This window comes from Eulemur rufifrons, chromosome 10 (genome assembly GCF_041146395.1).
Source record: "Eulemur rufifrons isolate Redbay chromosome 10, OSU_ERuf_1, whole genome shotgun sequence".
NCBI lineage: Eukaryota > Metazoa > Chordata > Mammalia > Primates > Lemuridae > Eulemur > Eulemur rufifrons.
Genome location: NC_090992.1, coordinates 10,891,425 through 10,918,558, shown reverse-complemented (window position 1 = coordinate 10,918,558; position 27,134 = coordinate 10,891,425). Strand labels below are relative to the sequence as shown.

Below are 27,134 nucleotides of genomic sequence, written 5' to 3'. Positions count from 1 at the left end.
TTGCCCGGGCTAGAGTGAGTGCCGTGGCATCAGTCTAGCTCACAGCAACCTCAAACTCCTGGGCTTAAGCGATCCTACTGCCTCAGCCTCCCGAGTAGCTGGGACTACAGGCATGCGCCACCATGCCCGGCTAATTTTTTGTATATATATATTTTTAGTTGTCCATATAATTTCTTTCTCTTTTTAGTAGAGACGGGGTCTCACTCTTGCTCAGGCTGGTCTTGAACTCCTGACCTCGAGCGATCCACCCGCCTCGGCCTCCCAGAGTGCTAGGATTACAGGCGTGAGCCACCGCGCCCGGCCTGGATTTTTTTCTATACACACACAAACCTACATACATGCACAAACATATGTAAGACAATAATTATTAACAAAAATACGTTGCTTTCTTCATTTAGCTGTACTTTGTGGACATATTTTGTTTGAATATTTACACTGCCTTAGCTTTAAAAATGGCTACAATATTCTGCTATATAGATATATCCTTGTTTATTTAATTAAATCTCTGTTGATAGGATTTTGAGTTATTTCCAATGTTTTCTTTTATAAACAATACTGCAGTGTTTGAGCAGCTGTGCATAAATATTGCTGAGCACTTCACTAGTATTTCACAAGTGAGATTATTAAATCAATAAGTACATACATTTTAAATTTTGAGAGATTAGGCCAAGGTTTTAACTTTTGGAGGTCATGGACCCTCTTGAGAACCTGATGAAACCTATGGAAGCCAGGAAACTGCACATAGGCAAACATCCATACAGTTTTTCATAGTGCCAGGCATTCGTGGATCCCCTGACAGCAAAGTTAAAATCTTTTCTGGAGAAATATTAATAATTCACCATAAATTCAACTTCTAAGTGTTCTGATTGTTGGCTAGAAAAGACACTGATAGTCCCACATCATGGTCAAACCCTGTACCTGGTGTTAGGCAGACCTGGGTTCAAATCCCCACCCTGCCATATATAATCTCTGTGACCACAGGGATGTATCTGAAACTCATCAAGCCTCAGTTTCCTCCTCTATGAGATAAAGGAATAATACCTACCCGGCTCTGGCACACAGCAGGTAATAAATAAATATTTCTTCCTTTCTGGCACTTCCCTGGAATTTTTGTTCTTGAGGTGTCTTTGTTTCATGGATAGAGTTAGCAGACTTCTTTCAGTGCTCAGCTAATGGCCAGAGACTGACTTGGTCAGGATTCACAAATGGGCAAATTAGGGGAGTCAACTGATGTATATTCAGAGTTTAATTAAACATTTGGAGACTTTTCTTCATACAAAGCTATTGCTTTGAAGCAGTTGCCTGAATAGGAACTTTAAACAGTCTTCAACTCATACTAGGACTTCTGTTCTAATATCATTGTTCCAACTGGAGGATTTTCACCTAAACTATAAAAGTTAAAGAGTTCTTATTCCTTTGAAGGGTCTTTGGTTCCTATTTATAAAGTAATTACTTCTACTTGCTCTAGGAGCATTTGTCTTATCATCTCTTCATTTCCACTCATAAAATTTGGATTGTTCTGAGTGCCAGAACCATATCCCATCATTCTCTTGTGTTCCCGCATAGCGTCTGATGCAGTGCTGGATATAGAATGTGTATCCGAATTCTTGTGAACTAGAATCTCTGTCTAGAGGGTTCTCAGCACCGAAAAGAAGTGAGTGTTTATTCAAATGATTCCCATTGGCCTGAAAATAATGAAAACAACAATAGCTAACATTTCTGGAGTGTTCACAGCACGTTGAGCGTTGTTATTAACTCATCACATACACTGTCTTCCTTTAGTCTCACGGCCCCAGGATGTAGATGTCATTGATTCCACTTTTATAATTCAGGGAGTGGAGTCACCAGCATCGATCTCAAACATGTCACTTTGCTCCGTCCCCACTGCTGCCATCATCCCTGTTTTCCATGTTCTCCTGATAGCTCTTTCCATTTTCACTTTGTTCTTGCGCAATCACTCACCAAGACAGCCAGAATGATCCTTAGATCTAAGATGTAAATTGGATCATACTGTTTTCGTTTAAAGCTTTTCAGTGCCTTCCCACTGTCCTTAAAAGCAGGTGGGTCCCTGCCTCCCACACCCCTCCCTTCTGACTCTTTCCCCCTTCTTCCCCAGGCCTGAGGTCGCAGCCTCTAACAGTGTGATCTCCCTTCCTAAGGACTCTGCACAAGTGACTACTCTCCTTGCTTCAAATACTCTTGTCCAAACTTTAGTTGGCTCCTCCCTGCTTATCCTTCACTCCCTCTGGAAGTAGCTTTTTTTTGATTCTTGATCCTCACTTTCATTATGTCTACCTTCTCAAATAGGCCCGAGCTTTCAGGCCTTGCCAATTGCACTTTAAAATTATACATTTATTTGTGTTTCACTATATAACATCTCTCTGATGAGACTGCACACTCTAGGAGTGCATCTACATTTTTCTGCACTGTATACCTGTGGCCTAGTAGTCTGTCTGGCTGATAAATAAATATTTGTTCAAAGAATGAATGACGCTTACTAGTGTAAACACGGATTATCTTAGTTCTTTTCAATTCTCAAAACCCCATAATGCCCAGTCTAATGCTCTCTGTGCAAGAGGCAATGTTTGTTGAAATGAATACAATTGAACTTCAACATTTTTTTCCCTCTTGGATTAACAGAAAACTGCCTCCACCCTAATCCAAAGCAATGATGGCTCTAGACAGCAAAAACAGGTGATGGCTCAGAACAGTTTCAAGATGATTTGTAACACAGCTTGTTAATTGATTGTTTACTCTGGGGCTACTAAAGCTCACATGGGACTCTTCACTTCATGGTTACCTACAGAATCAGACACTGAAGGCAAATACCATTGACAAAATGGGGCAGTGCTATTTCTAGGAGGAAAATAGAAAAGTTGCAATTGGTGGCTGAAATATGATTCTTCTAATTTTTGCTTTTTGAATAGCTTTGTCAGAAATAACAAAAGCCTGAAAAACGAGTTTGCCACTTCATTTAATTGTTCTTAAAACATACAAGAAAATGACTTCCTCTGGAGTGTATTTTGTGAGAACCAAAGATCCACAGTCAAAATGGACACAGGGCAAGTCTCTACAACCTGCTCACCTCTTGTTTTTGCTGTTGGATACAACTTAGTTAGAACTGCAGTATATGGACTTTCCGATGACAGGGAGACACAGCAATTAAAAAACCACAACAATTAAGGGTGACTCCAAGAAATCGAAGAGCTGGAGGTGAGGGATGGGGTTGCAAAAGTTACCTGACCGCACTTAATCCAGCTCTCCAACTTCAGGGGATTTGAGAACCAGTTATAGATGATGGTGGGAAGGCTTTGGGTGTCTATTCAGCCCGATAGAACCGCAGTTCATTATACTAAAACAAATTCTCTTGTGTAACAGCTTAAATGTATTGTGTTCCATCTGTTTTTAATATGGTTATGATACTTTCCGGTATAAAAGTTTCAATCTCTCACTCAGCTGATCTTTTTTTTTTTTTTTTTTTTTTTGAGACAGAATCTCGCTCTGTTGCCCAGGCTAGAGTGAGTGCCGTGGCGTGAGCCTAGCTCACAGCAACCTCAAACTCCTGGGCTCAAGCAATCCTTCTGCCTCAGCCTCCCGAGTAGCTGGGACTACAGGCATGCGCCACCATGCCCGGCTAATTTTTCTATATATATATATATATATTTTTAGCTGTCCATATAATTTCTTTCTATTTTTAGTAGAGATGGGGTCTCGCTCTTGCTCAGGCGGGTCTCGAACTCCTGAGCTCAAACGATCCGCCCACCTTGGCCTCCCAGAGTGCTAGGATTACAGGCGTGAGCCACCGCGCCCGGCCCACTCAGCTGATCTTAATCCTTTTATTCTTTGGAACTCTTTCTTATTGGGACAAAGGGGGAGATTTATGTCAGAAACTACAACTAACTCTATAAATGTGCTCATTAATTCATCCATCCTCCATAGATCCAGTACTTATTTTGTGCAAGCTATTAAAAAAAAAAGGAATAGTGGAATAATACATTCCTTAAGTCATTGCCCTTAAGGAATACTGAGTTCAGAAGGAGAAATATAAACAAATGTCAACCAAGGGTGATAAGAGTTATAATGGGGGAGATGAGTCCAAAGGGGGTCTTGACTCAGCCCCTTTTCTTCCTCCTTTGCTTGCTCTCTTACTCTCTTTTAATATTTTCTGAGCTTTAATCTGGTGGTGGGGGCAGGGAGAGGGCAGAAGGCAAAAACCATGCATATATTATATAAGACAGAGAAAGGCAGGACAAGTTAAGTGCCAGGTGAGTCTTGTTACAGGAATTGAAGCAGGAGACAGAATCTCAGGGACCAACTGAGATGATTTTCCAAAGAGGCGTGTTTGAATAGAACCTTAGAGACTTTTGGGCAGGATTTTGATTGACTCATTTGTGGAGTAGTGAAGAGGTTGGATGAAAGAATCAAAGTGTTAAGAGATGTAATAAAGTATTGGTAAGTACTTCAAGTTTCGGTTCCCTTTTGCTTTTATTATTTAATGTAACTCCCATGTATAAAACATTAATGACCCTAAAAATGCACTTAGGACTTAAATATATCTGAACGGAGACACTCGTCTGTACAAGCTCTCTTCCTTTTGTGAACCGTCTCTCCTTTATTCCCTAGTAAGTCAGCCCGGGTCACGTGGTCCCAGTGGGCTGATCATGCTCGGCCCTCTGGGGCAGAGTAGTCACATGACCTGGTCCTGACCAATCAGAGTAGTCCTTATGCCCCATCCACAGCAACTGCTCAGAGTCACACTCGCGACCCAGGTAAGCTAATGGGAGTCTCCCTGGCAGAGCTGTCATGGAGAACATGTCTTTAAGATTTCTTTAAGATTAAGAGCTTACGGAGTGGTGTAGGCTTTGGCTGCCAACGTCTTGCTCCCGGAAAGAACCTGCCTGGGAATGAAGAAAGCAGCAACAGGCAGAGCTGAGACACAGTAAGGTACAGAATCCAGGATTCATATGACTGTGAACCCATGTGCCTAAGGTGCACCCTTCACATCCCCATGAAACTACCGATCCTCTAATCACTTCTCCTCTCGTATTTATTTATTTTTGCTTAAGCCAATTTGAGAAGAAATTTTGCAAAGTACAACTGAAAAGGTCTTCATACACAGAGCAGATAAACTCTATTGACACAAGGGAAAATTTCTGGAAGAAGTTGGTCTAATCAGTATTAATAAAAAACAGACACTTCAGGCTAACATCTGGCTTCGCCAACTTTTCTTTCTTGCTGAATCAATGGCCTCAATCCACTACTTCAATTAAAATGATCAAACCACTGTGAGTATAGCACATGGCCAGGTGGCTGCCCAAACTCCTGCTTTTTTTGTTTTTTTTTTACATCTAAGCTACTAAAATTTCTTTAATCACTATTCACCATGATTATGTCCTGTGTTTTAGGTATTTGAGTCCCTTCATTCCAAAGAATCCCGACATAGTTCCCTATCTGTACCTAGAATCCTAGGAGTGTTAGTTACTTTATCTATATCTGAAGTGTTATCTCTCTCCTCAGTTCTCGCCCTCCCCTAAAGCCAGAAAGAGGCAGTGGTAGTTAGAGAAGGTCAAAGAATGTACCTTTCCGAGAAGTGAGAAAATTCTAATGAGTCACCACATTCTTCTTTCTACTACCAAATAAGGGAGATTGCCATAAACGACATCTCGTGATGACCCCCCACTCCAAACTCTTTGGAACTGGCGTGAGGCAAAAAAGTGAGGGTGGATGCAGGAATGCAGGAGCTCCTGAAAAATCCCACTGCCTTCAAAAATGTTATCAATTTGCCCTCTTCATTTGACATCCACAGGCAACTTTGCAAGAGTCAAGGCTGGGTGGCGTTCACTGTGGGAGTATGTGTTAGCAAAACTAATTTCAGCATCTGTATAAAAATTTCCATCAGTTGCTTGCTGCTATCAAATACCACGCTACCTGTGAAAGCTCTTTGAAGAATTGCATTTTAACTTCCTGCCCTGTTTTTCAACAAAACTGAGATTTCTATTTGCTGGTTGCCTTGCCTATTGGGTTCTTTCTGATCCCAGTTTTGACTCTGCTAATGTACGTTTAAGTGCCAGTAGCAATTTTACATCCTGTTAATATTCTTCCTAGGTAAGAATCTCATTTTCTATTTCAGTAGACTTTCATTGGTAGGTTTCCACTTTTCAGAAATGTTATATCCCTTCCCCCCCACTACAAAAAGAAATTAGACAGCAACTAAAATTAAACAAAAGTTCAGGGAACAAATATTTTAGACATTAGGAAAGTAGAGGGCATAGGACTCTAATTCCATCTTAGTTGTGTCAGTATTAGACACAAAGGAGTCTTAGGACTTAGAATCAGGCTTTTTTCATTAAGCTTCTGGATCACTTCAGTCCAACAAATGTTTACTAAGTGCCAGGCACTGAACTAGGTGATGTTGAAAGAGACTTTCCTTCTTTTCTAGAGTGGTGGAGCTGGAAGCATGTAAGTCTGAGCTATCTGTTGCCATGTTTTTTGTAGTACATATTTGTGATTCTTTTGAATGCCCTGAATCTCAACCCCCTTTCTATGTTTGGGAACTTACCCACCTTATGAGTTTTGGTGGGTGGGAGAACCTGCTCCAAAACTGAAAAGATGAAAATGCCAGCTTTATCAGCCTTGTTTTCAGCCAGGTATCTAGGCTTTGTCAATTAGATGAACCTGACTTGAATTTCAAATTGGGAGTCAGTGACCCAAAAAGAGGACCAGGGAAGACTCCTCTCCACCTCTGTGTGATGATGGTAGAGGTTAGAGCAGGTTGACCTCCAATTGCAGCAATAGGGGCTCGGCCAAGGCAGACCTGGAAGTTAGTACTTGGTCACTTGGGGCATTGTTCCTGCAAGGTGGCTCTTCAAATTAGTCTTTCAGCCCTCCTAGCAGTTCTGTGAACAACCCAATATCCTCTTGTTAATCCTGCCTCTGCTTAAATTTTTTTGCAGTGGATTTTGTTGTTTGCAACTAAGAACCCCGGGAGATGCACATCGTGGAGAGCACCATTTGTAAATGGAGAGAATGAGGCCAACATACACAAAAAGGTAGAGTCGAGGCAGAGGAGAACCACCTGCCAGGGCCATCTGGGCCCTTACAGGCCCTGAGGCCCCTTCTAACTCTGAACCTTCCATTCTGCAACTAACAAATTCCCAGTTTTGTTTGAGCTAGTTTGAAATGGTTTCTGTCCCTTGCAACTAAAAGAGTTCAGCAAACATAGATGAAAGCAAATTAATATTATGCATCAGGAGTCCCAAAAGTATTCATTCCCTTTGGTCCAGGAATCATTTTTCTATTATTTGGAAATAACATAAAATGTTAAAAAAACAAAATCAAAATAGTTGGTGGGATTGGGCAAATGGTTGCATAAAAAATGCTTTTTGATAACAATATCCATGAAGTTGGGGGAACTTGCTGCCAATTCCATGCTCACCTGTTTTGTCCCTTTTGTGTTACCCTTTGAAGATGTTTTCATTGCTCCCTTAGTTTTATTCTGTGTCTATCTGTATAGCTTTTCCCTGGTCGTCTCCCTGGAGTCTTTGAAAGCTGCCTTTTGAGGCTCAAAATTGGCATAAACTGTGAGACCATGTACATGCTTATTTGCTTTTCAAACCAAATTGCAGTTGAGCGCCAGAGGTCTGAAAGTGCCCCGAGCAGGCCACGTTGCAAATCACCACATACAATCTGGATGTGTTCGTGTTTCTAATGGAAGTCTTTATGCTGCAATCTGGTTTGGAGGCCTCTGACCCAAGCCCAGCAAACTAATTACAATGGCCTGGACAAGATGCGAGGCAGTTTGGTAAAATACAAAGTGCATGGATTGAGAGTCAGGAAACCTGGATTGTGGTCCTTGTGCTTGTTCCCTGGCAAACTGTGATCTTGGAAAGTTCCATTCTTCTCTTTAAGCCTTAAACTCCATATTTGTGTAATAAGACATTGAACCAGGTTTTTTTTTTTTTTTTTTTTTTTTACAGCCCTTTCCTCACCACCTGTGTTTTTTGATTCCTTATAAGGTGGCATTTTAAAAGAAAACCTGTGATGAACTTGGTTTAGGGGTGCCTTTGATGCAAAACCCAATCCAGATCAGGCCTCAGGCAGTCATGGGAAGAATTTGCTTGGATGAGTTCCCCTGGGAAGGGAAAGCTGCCCTGAGTCCTTAGTTCAAGTCTCCTGGACCAACTCCCAAGGATGTGAACCTGACTTCACCCAAATTCTGCTCCTCGCTGGAGGTACCCAGGGAGGTGATCTGAGTTGACTTTGGAACAACCCAGTGATCTAGCCTTACAAGGTTCCATTTAGTCTTGAGAACAACCATCTCAAGTAGGTGTTATGACTTTACAGAGGAGGAAACTGAGGCTCTGAGAGTTCTAGTGACAGCCAGCAAGTGAGAGAACTGGATTCAAAGATAGGACTTTTGGATTTAATGCCTATAATGTTCTCTCCGCCTGACAACATCCTGTAAGTGAACGCTGTTGAAGTGAATGGTGGGATGCACATTCAGAGAGGGTGACGTTCAGTAGATTCTCCCTCCACGCCAGTTTTAGTGCTACAATATAGTGCCTCCAGAGCATCAGCTTTGGCCAAATCCAGCGTTGTTTCTTGCTCTCTGTGCCCTTGAGCAAGTTAATCTTTCTGAGCCTCGACCCCCTTACCTGTAAAATGGGAACGAAGATAATAGTACCTGCCACACACACAGGCTGCAAGAGTTATATGGAAGTGCTTAGCACACCGAGTTTTCAGTGAGGTCAGTGATATGTAAAGAGTCCAATTTGCATGTCCACTTTGCAGCAAATTCTGTTTCTACTTCCAAATTTACTCTGAAATCTATCCACTTGTCTCCGTCACTGCTACTATCTTAGGTCAGGCCACTCATCTAAATAAACAGAATGGGTCTTCTACTTCCATTCTTGTCCCCAGAAATTCATTTTCCACACAGGAGCCAATGTGATATTTTGAACTGAAAATCAGGTCAGGTTATTCCCTGCTTTAACCTTTCTCATTGCATCTGGGACCCAGCCCCCTTCATTACTGTGGCTCTGTGGTGCCTCTAGACCGTCTTCCCCTACAGCGTATCTCAGCAGTTATAACCCTCCAGTCCTGTGGGTCTTCACTCTGTTTCCAGAACTCAGAACTTGCCAAGTTCTCTCTGCCCCCGGCAACAGGCTCAAGATGTTCCCCTGTGCTGGAAACCACTTCTCCACTCTTCACAGGACTGCCTTCCTCTCCTCTTTCAGGCACCAGCATAAAGCCTCCCTTAGACAGGCCTTCTTTGACCACCCTGCTCAAAGATCTTCACTTTTATCCTCCATTTCATGTCTTGTCTGGAGTTAGTATATACAGCTACACTGTATTGGTTACTTTGTGTGTGCGTGTGTGTGTTGTGATGCTGTTGGTATTCTGCCCACATCTCTTCAGAGCCCTTCACCATTTCTGCACAATCCAGCTTCCCTTCCACTAGCCAGCACCTGCTATTTTGTTGGAAGCCTCCTCCTGAACTTCTAGAACCTACTTGGCCCCTGGGGGCAGCTGTTAACCAATGACTGACAGGTATAGGGGTATAAATATCCAGATCTCTCACCTCTTGGCCAATATAATTCTAAGGTCTGAGTTTTACACTGTTTCCCAGAGTTGCCCCAGAGGATTAAGCTTCAATTGCCCACTGCGGTAGCTGATTTTATAACACATCCGTATTGGCCACCTTCTCTTGCCTATATGATGCTCCCACTCCCCAGCCAATGTCCTTATACCTCCCAAATAATCTGCAAGCACTCAATCCTCATGTCAGGGTCTGCTTCTGGGGGGAACCCAACTAAGACCATGGTGTTTTTTGTTCTTTTTATCCCAGTAGAATGCACATAATACATCTATCAGTATCTTGTTTATGGTTATGTCCTAGTGCCCAGTTTAGTGTCTGCTACACAGTGAACACTCAGTAGACATAGTGCAATGCGTGAATACTAGTGGTTATTATTATTTAAATATAGAATTTCTTCCTTTCCCTGAGTTGGGCTTATACCAGTAGCTGCCATGCACCCACAGAATGTAAAATGAATGTGTTCTCTAAAACTTAGAGCAAAAATCCTTTTTTTGCTATAGTGCTTTTAAGAGTAGCATTTCTGTTAAGGTGTTGTTTTAGCAAAGTTTGTTATGACTAGAGACTCTTATTATAGGGAGGGAATCACAAGGGAGATTCTCTAGGAGTGTGGCAATTCTAGGAGTGCTGAAACCCAGCATGGAAATCCTTCAGAGATTGTTTTATGGGACAAAACCCCTTATGCTTATTTGTGGGCGGTTGAAACAGAAAGCAACTGGGCCTTGGACCAGGTACCCTCAATGGAATAAGATAGACACTGTGCAGAGTGGCAATAATAATACTAAATAATAACAAAAATCATTAACATGTGTTAAGTACATTTATGGGCCAGTTAAGTGTGTCCATTAATCCTCAGAACCAATGTATGGGGTAAGTTAGAGGTTACCCACATTCCGGATGGAGAGATTGAGTCTCAGGGAGGTTAACTCACCCAAAGTCAGACAGCTAACAAGAGATACTGAAACCAGCTGTTACGACTTCAGAGCCCGTGCTCTTAACCAGTCCTCTATCTTTTTCCCTGGGTTAGGAATACTTGAAACCAGTTCACTGGGTGAACTAAACGAAGTACTTCAGCTTGGAGCAAATAAGATATTAAAATACGATGCAGCCTTCCTAAGTTGCCTTCAAAGAGCTGCAGGTTCCCATGGAAGGGTGGGCAGATGTGTTTTGTGTGGCTCAATTTCAGGAAGACTTTTCTAATATTGCTCTCCAGAGGTGCAGGGAATAGGTTGTGTTTAGGCCCAGAAAACTCCCCCCACTGAAGATTTCAATGCACCGAATTCATTCAGTCCTTGCACATGTGGTTGGCACTGTGTAGTTCTGGAATGCCAGGATGTAAGCTGGCAATGGCAGCATGACTTGGGAGAAATTTACTAATGCCATGCTAATAAATAAAAAAAGATATGTGCTATGCACACTCTTTTCCCAAGGCAGTCAGAGCTGCTGTGCTACAAGACGAATCAGCATAACATGATGATCAGGAATATGGGTTTCGAGTCAGTCTACATGGGCAGCTTGCCCAAAGTACTCCTGAGCCTCAGTTTCCCTATCTGTAAAAAAGTGTTACTCTGTGGATTAAATAAGCTTTTGCAAGTCAAGTATTTAGTACAGCCTCTTGAAGCCTGTAAGAGCTCATCTGAAAACCTTTAAATTCATATTTTTTCTTAAAAACATAAATGCAAATACTTCTGTATCCTCTACGTCCTCTGTTAAATATGAAGAGGGAAAGTTTTAAGTTTGGGATGTTAGAATCCTGAGACTCAGAGAATTTAAACTTTTCCCACAGTCCTGGTAATTGATAAGATTTATTAAGCACTCAGATACATTCCATGTCACGTGGTTGGTTTTCAGCTAAGACACGATTGGAAGCTGAGTTTCCTGAATTTCAGGTTCTATTTTTCTCCACCTATAATGGACCGTTTTGCCTACCCAGATGACAGGTTTCTGTAAGGAACAGAACATAAATACTTCGTCCTGATTCTGTTTACTTTTCAGGAAAAACAGATCAGTTCTGGATCAGAGGCTTGTCATAGCTCCTGATAAAATATCTCTTCCAAATATCCCTCCCTTGTACATTTGGTTTCTGATGACTTCGTCCCTCTTCCCCTCCTTCTCCTCTGGTTTTTGTTGCTGCTGTCTGGATCTCACGGGCACCTTTTCTGCCTTTCTCCTTCTTCATCCTCCTCTTTTCTCTCACTCAACTTCACCCTCTCGTGTCTCCTTCTCTATTCTCCTAGACTCATTTTTACTACTCAAATCCTTAAATTTCTCACCAGACAGTACCCAGTGAAGATGCAGCATATCATTAACATGGGGTTGGATTTGCTGTGGGTTAAATCGTGCCCCGGAAGCTTATCACCAGCATGGGAACAGTGACGTGGGCGCTGGCAGGAACTGACCAGCAACAGCAGCTAGTGCAGGGCTCCCTGAGGTTCCGGGGACACCACACTGATCTTGTTCACCCTGACTGGTCAGGTCAGAGCCCAGTCCTTGGATTCAGGCAGACCTGGTTCAAGATCTGTCTCTGTCGCTTCCTAGCAGTTTTCTCATCTGTAAAGGGGGGAAAACACCATGGACCTCCAAGGATTGCCGGGAGGGTTAAAAGAAACCATGCTTATTTTGCTCAGTGCCTGGCACATGGCGTGAGCTGCAGGATGGCAGCAGTTATTAACAATGACTCACAGCTATATCTACTTCCTCTCTGGCTTCGTCTCTCCTGGTGCCCCGCTCCATGCCCAGGCAATCAGAACAATCACTCTACTTGGTGAACTTGGCTCTATTCTCCAGATCTTGGGATAGCAACTGGAATAGAGGAAGGTAAGAAGCCTGGGACATGCCTCAACCACAAAGCTTTATGGCTGTGAAAAAATCCTACTGTTTCAAAAACTTCAGAAAACAATAATAAGGCAATAAAAATGTGTTTAATTGCAAATTCTTTTCCTTTCCCGTACAAAGAGAAGCAAAAGGTGGGGGATGGGAAATTTTTTTCCCTGTTAAAATGTAAGCTCCTGCACCCTGGATCTCCTTTGTAACTAACGTCTCAAGAGGAAGAGAACACTGCTGTCTTCTTCTATTCTTCTCTCCCTCAATTCCTCCTTCTTTTAAGCATGGAACCAACGTACTTGGAGTTCCCTCATCCATGGGAATTCACCATGCCGGGAAGAAATTTGGAATCCAGATTACCTTTACTGCTTCTCTCCAGAGAGCTGGAAAGGGAAGTTTTCTCTTCTGCCCCTCCATTTCTCTGCCATTCCTGTTTATTTAGCAAAAGTCCCAGATAAGATTTATTGCCGCCTTGCCTTCCTCGTATCCAGGCAGTTGGTTAATATCACAGAAGGACACCTTTCCTGAACACAGCCCTGCAGAGCTCTATTCCTGCTCTCTGCCCCGTGATTCTGCTACATTGCCTTGGCAACCAATTAAAGCACTTTAATGTGTACAGCGATATCATTCTTAATTCTGCAAAAACCAGGGCGACCTGCTCAGAAGGCTTCAACATGCCAGTCAGTTGGTGTTCTCCTTGGCATCTGGTGCCATTCTGGTTTGACTTCTTTTTTCACTTCCCAATTACCTCTGAATCCCCTGCAAGCACCTACGTGCCATTTCTAACACACCTGGCCTTAAGTCAAGAAACACCCTCATCAACAAGACAGGGGCTGGAAGGGATCCTGGGGACAAAATGGCTGGTATGTCTCCTTTCCTTTAGTCTCAGGGGAAGAGACTAGGACCTCCTCAGTCATGAGGCTGGTTGATCTAACTGTGATTTCTTGCCATACGGTGAATATTATTCAATAATTACTTAGTGAATGCTGATTGCATTTCAGGCACTATGCTAGGTACAGGGGAGGACAAGACACGTCCTTACCCATGGAGCTTGTATTCCAGTAGCAAAGGGACATAAGCAGACAACACTGTACAGTCGGATACTTGCTGTGGAAGCCGGAGGGCAGCAGGGGGGACTCTGGGAAGCTGCAGAGGAACCTAAGCCGAACCCGAGTTTGGGACCGAGGGCTGATTTCCTGGATGGACAAAGGCTACACGCATGAAGCTGGAGCCCATTCTTCTAAGTGAAGTATCACGAGAATGGAAAAACAAACACCACATGTACTCACCATCAAGTTGGAACTAATTGATCAACACTAATGTGCACATATGGAAATAACACTCATCGGAAATCAAGCAGGTGGGAGGGAGAGGAAGGGATGGGTAAATTCACATCTAACAAGTACAATGCACACTATCTGGGGGATTGTCACACTTGTAACTTTGACTCAAACAGTACAAAAGCAATTTATGTAACCAAAACATTTGTACCCCCGTAATATTCTGAAATAAAAAATCAAGAAAACAAACAAAACAATAAAACAAGCTACATGGAGACCTAAGAAGGGGCTGCAGTCAGCCATGTGGGGGTAGTTTCGTGATTAGGTGGACAGCTTCATTCTTGCCTTCTCTAACACTGGCAGTCTGAGGATGCCCTGAGCTCTGTGTTCTGCTTCTGACACCCCAGGATTATTTGCCTAATTTCTTCTGTCTCCAGGCTAGGGTTTTCCTATTAGCCTTCAGGAAATGGCAACAGTGAATGATCCAAGTTCTCTGGGCTCTGCTCTTGGCCCTCCATGCTATGCTTGTGAATGGCGCCTGAGAGGCATATATTCCGAAGCCAGCCATTGGACTCACCACCTAATGTACATGCCTCTTGGTGTATTCTGATGTTTGCAGTCCTCTGTGTCATGGGTTTCTGTTAATGCCTGTGTAATTATGAATCAGATCATCTGCATTTTAAAAGAGTATAACCTCAATAATTTCCCCGAACGTTTCCACAAATGGAGGGATTCTAAATTTTGATCTGTGATCATATTCTTCCTATTTAATTAACAATTATAGAGCACAAACCTCTTAGGTGTAGAGATACCAGTAGCACCGGTCTCAGTGGGTTATATGTAGAGTTAGATGAGATGTGTAGGTGAAAGTGCACAGCCCAGTGAATGACACATAGTAAGTCCACCACGCATCTACTCTGTTGGTGGAATCTCTTATCTGTGCTTTCCTAATACGTGAACACCTTTGTTTTAAGATTTAAGTGCATCATAATCGTTCATTTACATGGCTGTCTCTCCCAAAAGACCATGAGGTCTTTGAGGACAAGGATCATGTCTTATTTGCTTTAGTTCTTCACTGGAGCTCAGGCAAAGGGTCTTACCCATCAAAGGCATCTTGTGCCTATCTGCTGCATGGATGAGACCTGAGAAATATTAGTAATAACAGTGTCTGACATTGACTGTCGCTGAGCTTACTCTGTGTCTGGCCCTGTGCTAAGAGCTTTATAAGAATTATCTTGATTTATCCTCCAAATGATGCCGTGACCATTATCAAACCCACGTCTACACCACAAGGAAATAGCAGTCTAACTGCGGTGAGTGTGATAACTTGTTAAAAGGTAAACCTATCTGGATGAGTACAAGCAGATAGCTAACCTTACTGGGAACGTATTTGGTGCCAGGCCCTGTGCTACACAGTTTTTAGTTATCATCTCATTAAACCCTTCCAATAACCCTATGAGGTGAGCCTTACTCTTTCCATTTTATAGCGACCCTCAGAGTCACTAACTTGCTCAGAAGCACCCAACAGGTACACTTGAACGGGGAGCCTTTGTTCTGCATCACAACATTATCTTGTTTACTGATCTCATTAGAAGTGGAAGGTCGGAAGCAACAGAAAATTGGAATGCATATTTTAAAAGTGATACTAAAATATTCCTCTTATTCAGAAAGAATTTTAGAAAGATATATGTATATGTGCCAGGGGTTTGGGGGAAGAAAGAATGGGGAGTTACTGTTTAATGGGTATAGTGTTTCAGTGGGATGATGGAAAGTTCTAGAGATGGGGGATAGTGGTGATTTTTGCAGAACAATGTGACTGTACTTAATGCCATCGAGCTGGACACTTAGAAAAGGCTAACATGGTAGATCTTATGCTATGTATGTTTTATAACAATAAAAAATATAATTGCTGGAAAAAACGACAAAATTAGGGCTTTGGCAACACGAGCACAGCATGAAGACAGGGGCCACATTCTTACCTGAAGTGCCGCTTTCCCTTCATATTGGAGGCCAGGTCGATTCAGCTCATAAACTCAGAGGCATATTCTTTTAGAGCCGCTTCGTTTCTGTCACTGTTATCCCTGTGACTGTCAATTAACTGCAGATAAAGTGTTTCTCCCAAGATCAAAAGAGCACGTGAAAGGTGGTGTATGATGCAGGAGTTTAACTGTATGTGGACTGGCATTTACTATCTTCTTAGGGGCAGCAGTTCATGAGCTGAGTGATTTTGAACCTGACCCACTGTGTTTTCCTGAGTGATATTTGTCACCCAAAAAGGTATTAATAAGGTGATTTACATCAAGCATATTTCAGTGACCACATGACTTCCCACCTAATACAGGGTGCTGCTCATTCCTCACATAGCTCTGTAATGGCTCAGTTCATGAAGGCTTCATTTCTGCATCACGAGGACTTATTTCGTGATTCCATGAAGTCTGCCACAGTCATGAGTATGTTTATTTACTTACTCTTCCATCTAAAAAACATTTTGGGCTTCCTAATATGGGCTGGGCTGTGGGATGGGTGCTTTGGGCACCTGTTCTCTTTGTGCTTGGGGAAAAGATTGGAGAAATGACAGAGATCTGACATGAACTCAGCTGTTTTGAGTCCTGGAGTCTGAGCCCGAGAGTGTCCCCAGTGTGAACTTTCAAGACAGAGCTTGGCACACAGCAGGAGCTTGGGGACAGTTTGTTGAGTGCTCTGGCTTCTGAGCTGGGATCTGGAACAGTTGGAACAGTGTGACCCTGGGGGCTGACACAGACCCAAACTGCAGGAAGCTGCTCATGGTGAATGGACCAGTCTCTGCTCGCCTGTGTTCTACCACTTGCTTTGGATCCTCTGGCTGGCGTTCATACGTGCTAGGGCTATCAGGTAACCTGACCATTTCAATGGAAAGGAATGGCTTTGCTGCCACCGACATGAAGACTGCTCCTCTTCAGGAGGTTACCCAGTAAGCTCAAACACCTGCTTGGAGCAGAGATACCTTGTTTGGCTGCACTGAATCCGTCAAGTTGCTGTAGGCACAGCCGATAGGCCACGTGACGGCATGCCACCAGTTCGGCATGATGGCTGCTGGGCAGACTTTATTACAGAGAACACTTGGCATGTGCCTTCCTAGTGGTATCTAGTCACTCTGTCTCTTCTCCATCTGTTTCCTTCTCCCTCTCCTCCAGCTTCCATTCTAATTCAAGATATCCCTGCCCTCTCCTGCCTCTCCCAGACCCATTTGCCCAGAACAGACCCCACCTTTTCATCCCTTGACCACATCCTTCTTGAACCTTAAAACTCCTATTTTTTCTAGGAAGTTTATTTATATTGACTAAGCTTCATTTCCCTCAAAATGAACCACTTTACTACCTGACATTCTCATATGCCATCATTTGGTGAGTCCAAGACTTCTTTGTGTCAATCAACTTTATTGGGTTATAATTAACACACAAAAATGTACCCATTTTAAGTGTCTATATGATGAATTTTGATCAGCCTATACACCATTGCACAAAACATTTCCATTATCCCAAAATCACTATGGTTTGCAGTTTTGTCTTCTCTAGAATTTTATATCAATGGAGTAAGACAATATGTACTCTTTAGTAAGACACTATTTTTTCACATCTTAACATTTCAAAAATTGGATGTATCTTACAGTGGGCATCTAACATGCTCTTCCCCCCCCCCAATAGCTATAAAGAAATAGATAATACATATCAAAATGAATATCTTAAAATCAGTATCAATATCCCTGATTTTAATACGTAAATATACATGTCTAGTGTATATGTATGTTCGTATACATGTACACTGACTGGTTGGTTTACCACCTAGTCTGAGTTGGTTTTTGCATTGGGAAGGTGAGAATCTTTACTTTGCTGTGTGGGTCACCATAGTACCTATAGCTGGAAACTAGTAGGAACTAAATAACTACTGCAGAGGGTGGTGATAGTGAGTTTCAAACAGTTTTCTAAACATATCTTTTGCATTAAGACTGAGCATAGTAAGTCTGAGATAGCATTTCGCAATTTTTGTTCCATGGGCAATTAATATTACTAAGGTGCTAATAAAAGGGAGTTCTGAGAAGGGGGTTGCCAACATCATAGAAATTTGGGAAACATTTCTTATTACAATATTCCACATAGAGATTTGCAATTCATTAGCATACTAGAAGTTCTGAAAAGTCCTGCAGCAAAGAAAAATGTTTAGCTTTGTTTAAATCTCAGGTTTGTTTGACCCTGGCACTTTGTGAAACACCTGTTAAGAGCTTATAGAATACACCATGTGAAAGGTTGGTCTAAAGTATAAGCATGAATAAAAAGAATGAGAAAGAAAGGGAGAGCCAAGTGTGGTGGCACGTGCCTTAGTCCCAGCTACTCGAGAGGCTGATGCAGGCGGATCGCTTGAGCCCAGAAATTCAAGGCTATAGTATATGATGGTCATGCCTATGAATAGCCACTGCACTCTAGCCTGGGCAACACAGAAAGACCCTGTCTCTAAAAAATAAAATAAAATAAAATAAAATAGAGTGGGAGAAGAAATTGAGTAAAGTTGTACAGACTGAGTCTTCCTTACCCAAAATGATTGGGACCAGAAGAGTTTTGGATATCAGATCTTTTTGGATTTTAGAATTTTTTTCTAAATTTCAAAATATTATGGGGGTACAAACGATTTGATTACATCTTTTGCTTTTGTGCAGTTTGGGTCAAAAGTTATGTGTGCCCATCACCAAGGTAGTGTGCACTGTATCCATTAGGTGTAAATTTATCCATCCCCTCCTCCCCACCCCCACACCTAGTTGGTTTTATTGAGTTTTGCTACCATATGTGCACATGGGTGTTGACCGAGTAGTTCCAATTTAATAGTGAGTACATGTGGTGTTTGTTTTTCCATTCTTGTGATATTTCACTTAGAAGAATGGTCTCTAGTTCCATCCAGGTTGTTACAAAAGGTATTAGTTCACCATTTTTTTGGATTTTGGAATATTTGCAGAATATACACTGGTTGTACATCCCAAATTTGAAAATACAAAATCTGAAATTTAGAATGCTCCAATGATCAAGGCATCTGATTAGGGAGTTAAAACAAAAAAGAAAAAAAAAAAACCCAAAAAGATAGAATGCTTCAATAAGCATTTCTTTTGAGTGTCCTGTCAGCACTCAAAAAGTTTCGGATTGTGGAGCATTTTGGATTTCAGAGTTGCAGATCAGGAATGCTCAACCTGTCTGTGAACTGGTCCAAGCTACGCCCAAAGCAATGTAATGGTGTCTGAAATGGGCCAAATAAAGATGCTTTTCAAGAGTCAAGGGCTAAACAGGCACTTTCCTTCTCTCCAAAATCTCTTTATAGTATGAAAGGACATGTGGGCAGGTACCCTTTCCTAAGAGAAAAGAAAAACAACACAAAAATATGCATTGGCTAATTCCTTAGGTAATACGTCCCCAGTGCCTGTGGTGGATGATTGAGGTTGAGTAAGAAAAACCCCACGCCCCACCCCTCTGCCTCGGAGCTGAGGCCATCCTGTGGGGAATGAGCTGTTGTGTTTGTCCGCTGTTTGGCCAGACACCTTTAACTGGTAAGAAAACCGAGGTGGGTAAGAGAGTGGCTGGCCAAAACAGGGAGATGCTCACTTGCAGGAATTACCATGATCATTTAAATGGTGGCAGAGTCTTTCTCAGAAATAACATGGACCCAATACACATAAAGATGAAAGAAAAGCATATGGGACCAGGTGGAAATCTGACAGAGACTAAAAGAAATGTGTAAGAACTCATTTCCTTTTTTAAAATATTGTTTTAAAAAATTACCATTTGGGAAAATTGACGTTTTTCTCATGGTGTATATTTCTACGAATTTTAACACATACATAGATTCCTATAACTACTACACAGTCAGGGTACAGAACACTTCTGTCACCCCACGAAGCCCCCTCATGCTGTCCCTGTGTCGTCACATCCTCCCCCAACCTGTATCCCCCAGAAAATACTGATCTGTTTTCCATCACTGTAGTTTTGTCTTTTTTGAGAACTCCCTTTCCTTTTGCAATCCCCTGTGCTTAACTTTTTAATGGGGATCTCTGCATGTTTGCGTGTGTGTGTGTGTGTGTGTGTGTGCGAGTGTGTGTGCAAAGAACTCCAATGCCCGCAGCCTTTCCCCTCTGTTGTTACTCTCTTGTTATTTACTGTTGCTAACCTTTATTAGCACCTATTATGTACCAAGCTCTTTATGCATATTATCTCATTTTAATCTCACAATAGCCTTATGATAAAATGTATGTACACCATTATTATCTCCACTATACACATATGGAAACTGAGGATCAGAGAGGTTAAGTGACTTGCCTAAGGCCTTACAGCAAACAAATGATTGAATCCCAGCACAAACCCAACTCCATTAGACCATAAATCAGTAAGCAATAAAAGGCAGGGGGTTGTAACTAGGAAGAAGGTGCACCAAGAGAAGTTGGGGGCAGTGCCAATTTGGGGCCATGTGGTTTTTAAAAATGTTTGCAAATGTGTGTGAAGCTGGAGAACCATCTGGGTCTTCTGTCTTCTCAACCTCAGCCCCTACGTTTATGGCTTCCTCCACCTGCCACATATGGTTCTTACTGTCCCAGGTGGCACCTGCCTGCTGTTTTCAGGGGCCTGGGATGATTATAATCCCCTTACAAATTTAGCAAAACCACTGTCTGTATCACAGCTCTGTCTCAGGACACAACATCTGAGACCTAGGAAAGGGGCTGGACTGCCTTCTGGTTTTTACCCAACCTCAATTCCCTGACATGCTTTCTGACCTCATTTTTCTCCCTCAGTTGCTTGCAACACCGCCTGAAAAGTTTCTAGGACAAAGCCACCTGGTCTGTGCGCTGGAGGTGACAGGTGTGTTCTCGCTGATAAGGGGCGAGTGAGGCAGAAATGTGTGTAATTGGCACAATACTTAACAACGTAGGGACAAAGTCCAGCCTTGCAAGATTCAGGGTGGCGAGGTTCAAGTTGGGGAATAGGGTGAGAAGCAGGAGAAGGGAAAGATAGAAGAGTTAACGAAGAATTGATGATGCTGGGAAGTGGACAAGGTTCTTGCCCTGTGTATGCTTTTCCTTTGAACTTGCTATTTGGGCAAGTGAAGTTGGTTAGGGAGTTTTCTCCTGGAATCAACTCCTAGCTCCTTAAGGGTCCTGGAAGTGAGCTGCAAAGCCAGCACACGCCGGGGAGTATCACGCGTCTGAATCGTGGCCACGGATCATTTGGAGGCAAATAAAACCGCCAGAAATCAAGGTGCTGAGGACCTAGATGGCACTTGATTAACAAGGGGGTGAAAGGGGGAGTGTAATTTAGAGTAGAAAGTGTTGAGTCATTTCAGTAACAACCATAGCTAACACTGAGCACTTAATATGAGCCAGTCACTGTGCTAAGAGCTAAGTGACAGGAATCATCTCATTTATTTCTCACAAGGACCCTCTGAGGTAGGCACTACTATAATCTCCAATGTGCAGATGAGGAATTTAACTGACTCACCCCCCCAAAGTACACAACTGTTGAGGGACAGACAGACTCAGGATTTGAATTTTGATATTTCTCAAACCTAAGGCAGCAAATGCTTAACTTCTCTGCTGTACTGCCTGTCCTCACTCAGAGATGTTGTTAAAATGTAACAGAATGAAGAGGAAGAGAGATCAGCTATTCAGGAACCCACAATCCTTGCAAAATTCCTTTGGTTTAACTACACGATGGAAAAGAATAAGAGCCAGTGGGCTCGGCATGACCGGGACCCGCCAGGAGTCTGGTGATCTCGCCTGTTGGTCTGAAATAATTGCATGCTGTAGAAACCGACAGTTGTTTCTCAAGTTTTCTTTTTACACAATCAGCTTGGGAGGGTTTTAGACATGTCGGCACAATGGGCTATTTTTTTCTGTCTATTGGGCTGGCACCATGAGGTGTGACTATTGGTTCCACCCTAGCATACTGGCTGGCGCAAGATGCATCAGGCTTCTTTAAGCTAACAGAAGGATCTCGATGAGCTTGTTTTTTAGATGAGCCTAGGTGAGCAGAGCAGACTTTGGGCTTAAAAAACTCATGGACAGGAAGTTAAATGAACTCTTTCGGAATGCCAGGTTATCAGCAAGTCCTCTGAAAGAGGTGTTTTACAAAATGGTACCCTGCGACAACAGGTTATTTATGTCCTCTCCTAGGGGAGTACTTTATACTTAGTATTATCCTGGCCTGAACCCATCATAGAATCAACTTCAATAATAACACCTATTACATGCTCCTGCAAGGGTTGTAACTTCTGTGTTTTGCAGCATGTCTCATGCATGGCAGGGCACAATAAACAGTCAATAATAATGTTCACTATAATAATGATCTTCCAAATGCCTTTCATCTAAGGCTCTCAAAGTGCTTTACAAACACTCATTAGTTGAGCCTCAGAATGGGTGTTTTTACAGTACATCTTCCCATTTTACAGAATTTTAAATTGAGACCCAGTAAACTTAAGTGGCTTACTCAAAGTCATACAGCAAGTTTAAATTAATGATAATGATGCTTTGCATTTACATAGCAGATGTTTTCTAAGGTGTTAGGAGTATGTTGCAATGATTATTTTCACACTGTCCTGGAGGAAGGTGGACAGTAAGTATTACTTCAAGTATTGTTTCACTAGATTGGCTAAACCAAGGCAGAGAGGGCAAGTAACGCAGGAGGATTTGACTGAGGGTGCAAACTCATTGCTCTGACTCCCAGAACAGAGTGTGGCATCCAGACAACGCCCAGTTCTCTCAACCAAGGAATGCTCGGTTGCTCCCGCACTTACAGAAAAGACAGCTATATTTCGGGCCCCAGTTCTCTCAACCAAGGAATGCTCGGTTGCTCCCGCACTTACAGAAAAGACAGCTATATTTCGGGGAGTAGAGACGGGTTGCAGAATATCAACCATGTTTACATCTAGGAACAGATTTGTTCATATCCCTATTGAGAGAGGCAAATGGGATGAGAGGAGCCACTGCAAGAAAGAATCGCTCAAGAAATGAAGGAAACGGGGCAGGGGGGTGAGGTGGTGGCTGCCAGCTCTGCTCTCTTGCAAAGCATCTTTCTCACCTAGGTCTTTCCTGAAAGCAGGAACCCTTAGAGGTTTGGGTCTGTGTCTCAGCCTCATTGGTAGGACTCGGTCCCGAGCAGCTTGGAGGATGGGCAGAGACACATCACGGGCACCTCACTCTGATGTTACGAGTCCCTGTGGCAGAGTTCTAGGGGCACCCAGTATATTAATGGCTGTCTCCTACGGATAACGAGCTGTCGTCTCAATTCCCTGTGACAGAAGAGCCCTGGGAATCCTGTATGGTTCAAAAACTCGGTAGCTGTGGATCCCTTCGTTGCTACCTTTTCTTAGCAACACAGCCACATGGAAAAAGATGAGAACCTGAACAAAAATATTTGAAGCTGATAAGGGACTCGCCTCCTCCCAGTCCGGCAACGTTTCCTTACTGAGTGATGACACTCTGCTGAAAGGCAGGTGGGGGAGGGGACAGGCTGCCCGGTCTTAGGAATTCAAGGGGGGATTTGCTGACCCAGAGATAGAGCCCTTTTCTGTGTAAACAAGGCATGTTTGAGAAAAATTTGCTCCCCCACCCCGACCCCGCCGTTTCCAGGCCTGTGGATTCTGATTGATGACTAGACCAGGGCTAATGGGAAGACGTAAAGAGGAACACCAAGCCTTTTTCTGGAATGTGTTCACACACACAGGCACAGCAGCGATAGAGTCTGCAGTGCAGAAATAGCAATGTCCTGCTCCTTCCCACTCTCAATTTTTGAACGTTTACACATGCCCCTGCCACGTGGGTGGCTTAAAGGTGCAGTGAACCCAGAAAGGGGTGAGCTCTCGGAAGGAAAATTTCAGAAAGTTGTTCCAAATACGTATCACAAGCCACTTCTGCTGAGCGGGGAAGGAGTCTGTGCAAGACCCTCCCACACACTCTTCAGAGCAAGGAGTCGTGGGTCCCTCCTGCCTGTATTAAAGTTTGCTTTAGGTACGACTTCAAAGAATGCGGCTTTGATTTTCTAAGTATGCCAATGACCCACGCTGCAGCTCTCTGTGTCCACTTTGGCACACTGACTCCAGGGGTGACGGTGCAAATAATCCTGCCAGCCTCCCAAGGACCATGTCCTTCTCTCGAGATGTGCCCTTACACTGCATCCTGCCACAGGGCTCACCGCCAGGTCAGATAAAGTCCTCGGGGTGTACGTGCAGGGCCGGACCGAGGGATTCGCATTATCCAGACACGAAAAGCATTACTGGGTGATCGCCTGTGCAGTTCACTTGGGTCTGTTTGGTTTTTTGGTTGCAGCCTTTGCTGTGTATTTTTTGTGTGTTTTATTCATTTTGCAAAATGAGACATATCTGCAGCGCCCCTGTACTTATCTGTTGTACTTCACAGCCCAGCCCTTGCTATCAACCCGTCCACCCACATAGACGCTTCCCTCTGGCACTATCTTGGGTGTCAAGCAACTCGATAGCTTCGAATAGATTATGAATGGGCATTGTCATAAAAGTGCTTTATGACTAGGGGTGGGAAGATGGATTTGGGTAAAATTCAAACGAAACCTGGCATTTGGAAACTTCTGGGAGATCTCAAAAGCAGCAAGCGTTTGGATTTGTTTTCTCTCTTTTCCCCACCCTTGACGCATTTCCCACGCGCTGGTTTGCCCTCAGAACAGGAGAAGTGAAAGACCAAAAATATAATCTAAACGGCTTTCCTCGTTCTCCTGCCTCCTGGACAAGAAGTGAGGAGAGCCTAAGGAAGCTTTAACAGTTGTAAGGAGAATTCTTAGATGAATTAGATAGGCTCGGGATTCCACCTTGTTCCAGTAAAATGATCACTGCCCACAGAAACTTATCCCTGGGGAATCACCGGCGCTAACTAAAAGAAGATAACCCCTAGCTCTCGGTCTATGCAAATCCAACCTCCAAGTGACAAGATATTAACAAGTAAGATCTTTCTTACCCCATCCATGTGGATTCTGATGTTGGGCACCAGCCGGAAAGGGCTGGCCTGCAGACCTCTGGGGTTGGTCCTGCTTTTCCTGCCGTCCGGCAAGGTCAGCCCGCCGGGCCTGCGGAAGGAACCCCCTCTCCCGGAGCTTGGCCCCGAGCGCACGCCATCCAGAAGTCGCACGAGCAGCAGGTTGGCCGGGAGTGCCTCGATGCTGCAAAACACCAGGGTTCTGCATTCCGGGCACCTCAGCTCCTTGTGGGCCTTGAAAACCCTCTGTAGACACGGTTTGCAGAAGGTGTGCTGGCAGGGCAGAACTTTGGCTGTGACATCGAGCTTTTCAAAGCACACAGGGCACTCCAGAAGATCAAGCAGTGTCAAATCATCCATTTTATTTCAAAACTCCAGTCCCGATCTGGAGGAGCAGGGTCCACATGGTAGGGTCAGCTCGGACAAGGGGGCAGAGCCCGTCTCTTGAGAGCGTCAGAATTCCTGCCTGCTCCAAGAAGAAAGGAAGGAAGGAAAAAAATGTGACTGCTCAGCGAGGTATATCCCACCTACATTGAGGCAGTGTCTCATAAGGCAGTTTGCAAGTACTTTGTTCTGGCACCCAAGTTCTGCGTGACTCATTCTGATTCAGTGCTAGCAGGTATAAGACTCAACTCGTGCCTGCTGTAAGGATCATTGGGAACATTCGGCAGAGGGCTGCCTGCTCATTGTCCGTGTGGATGCCAGAGCAGGGCAACAAAACCAGCCTGTAGAAGTGGCTACTCTCTCCTCTCTACCAGCCAGGGCTAGAAGGGGTCCCTTACGCTGCCCGGGGAGAGCACCCGGACAGTGAGTCTCAACTCTTAAATCAGAGTCCCCTTAGAATGCAGTACCTGCAAGGCTCTCTCCTCCTTCTTTCCCCAGGTTTAAATTTATCTATTACCCGCATCACACACAGATAACTTGAGGGAAGGGAGTTTATCTGGATCTTACGCAGATGTAGCATTATTTCCTTCACAATATATCTTCCCCCACTATTTTGTTCTAGTAATGTATAAGAAAAATTTCTATTAGAAACCCATTTTCAAAAATTGTTTTGCCTTAACTACAGGCCAAGGTACTTGGAAGCTCTTTCTCTTTTCTTTTTTTTTTTTTTCCTTCTTTCTTTCTTTCTCTTTTTTTTTTTTTTTTTTTGCCTCCTCATTCTGATTACCTTAGGCTCAGAGACAATATTCCTCCCACAAGGTAAAGTCGTGCAGCCTGTTTAGTTACTTTGACAATTGTTTTCAGTTTCAAGTGAAGCAGATAGGAATTCTACAGTGTGGTCACGACCTGTAGAAACCAATATAGAGCAGCGTACAGGTAGGGGTCTGTGTGTGTGTGTGTGTGTGTGTGTGTGTCTGTGTGTGTGTGTATGTGTGTGTACATGTGTGTGGCATGAAAACAACCCTTGTTCCAGAAACAAGTTTCCTTTGGGATGTACGAAAAGTAGTCTCCAGTTTAGAAAAGTCTCCGGGGAAGAAGTCACTTGTCCCTCCCAAGTGCCAAGGCTCCAGTGACCGCCACCGCAGCCCAAGAGGTTTGGCAGGAGGGCGAGTGACGCGACGAGTAGCTAGTAAGCAGGGCAGACATGACTCGGGAGGGTGAGAGATGGCGCCTCGCCTCCCTGAGGCTCCTCTCCAAAGACATCAGCATGGCAGGCTGGGAAGGTGTGGGGGCCACTGACCTTGTGCTTGGAGCCGCTGCTGAGTCCGCTCGGCCCCTCCTCCGCTCAGCAGGGCAGGCTGCTCCCTCCAACCGGCTTCCTTTTCCCCAAGTGTGGCCGCTGCTGCTACTACTGCTTTGAAAACTTTAACAACTCAGTCTTACTCATTTGAAGGGATCGCCTTACCCAGCCCTGTTAACGCTTTCACCACCAGGCTGCTGCCTCCAGCAACGCTTTTTTTTTTTTGTTTTGTTTTGAGTTGACTCTCTGCTACTGAGCCTTCCTTTAGGAAACTGAACTGATTTCTGGGAAAAGATTGTAAGATGCAAAACAGAAGTCAGCCCCTAAGGCCAAGTACTTACAAAGTTGATATTTTTACCTTTCCCATTTTCTAGTCCATCCAAGGAGTTGAAACCTGCTCCATTATAAACATACCAAAGTGACTGTGTTTATTTTAAACCTTTGTAAGGATTTCCTGGGAAGGTCAAAAGTATTAATGGTAGTTACGATAACAAGGATAAGCTGGCCACCTAGAAAATATTGCTCTTTAAAAATCATAGTCAATCCCTGAATTTAGAGATAACAGGGGCTTTAGTGATCTTTTTGCTCAATCTCTTTAAACTAAAAAAATAGTGTTGTGTATGTACGCATACTTGAGAAATCAAAGCACAGAAGGACTTTTTTTAAAAAAGGAAAAAGCAATGGTCCCCAACTCTCCTCCCGCCTGTTATTCACTGTAGTCCTTTCATATCCCCGAATAATGCCTAC

The 27,134-nt window shown here is 43.4% G+C and overlaps 1 protein-coding gene across 1 annotated transcript in view; it reads right to left on the bottom strand.

Moving 5' to 3' along the window:
• The window catches only part of SH3RF2 (SH3 domain containing ring finger 2), a 100,137-nt gene extending 73,631 nt beyond the window's left edge, over window positions 1-26,506 (bottom strand). The window contains exons 1-2 of the mRNA XM_069484162.1: window positions 26,388-26,506; window positions 24,686-25,169 (exon numbers count right to left, since the gene is read on the bottom strand). Coding sequence (XP_069340263.1) covers window positions 24,686-25,063 — 378 coding nt within the window. The 5' untranslated portion in view covers window positions 25,064-25,169; window positions 26,388-26,506. The remainder of the gene's footprint in view (window positions 1-24,685; window positions 25,170-26,387) is intronic.
• Window positions 26,507-27,134: the final 628 nt, after the last annotated feature.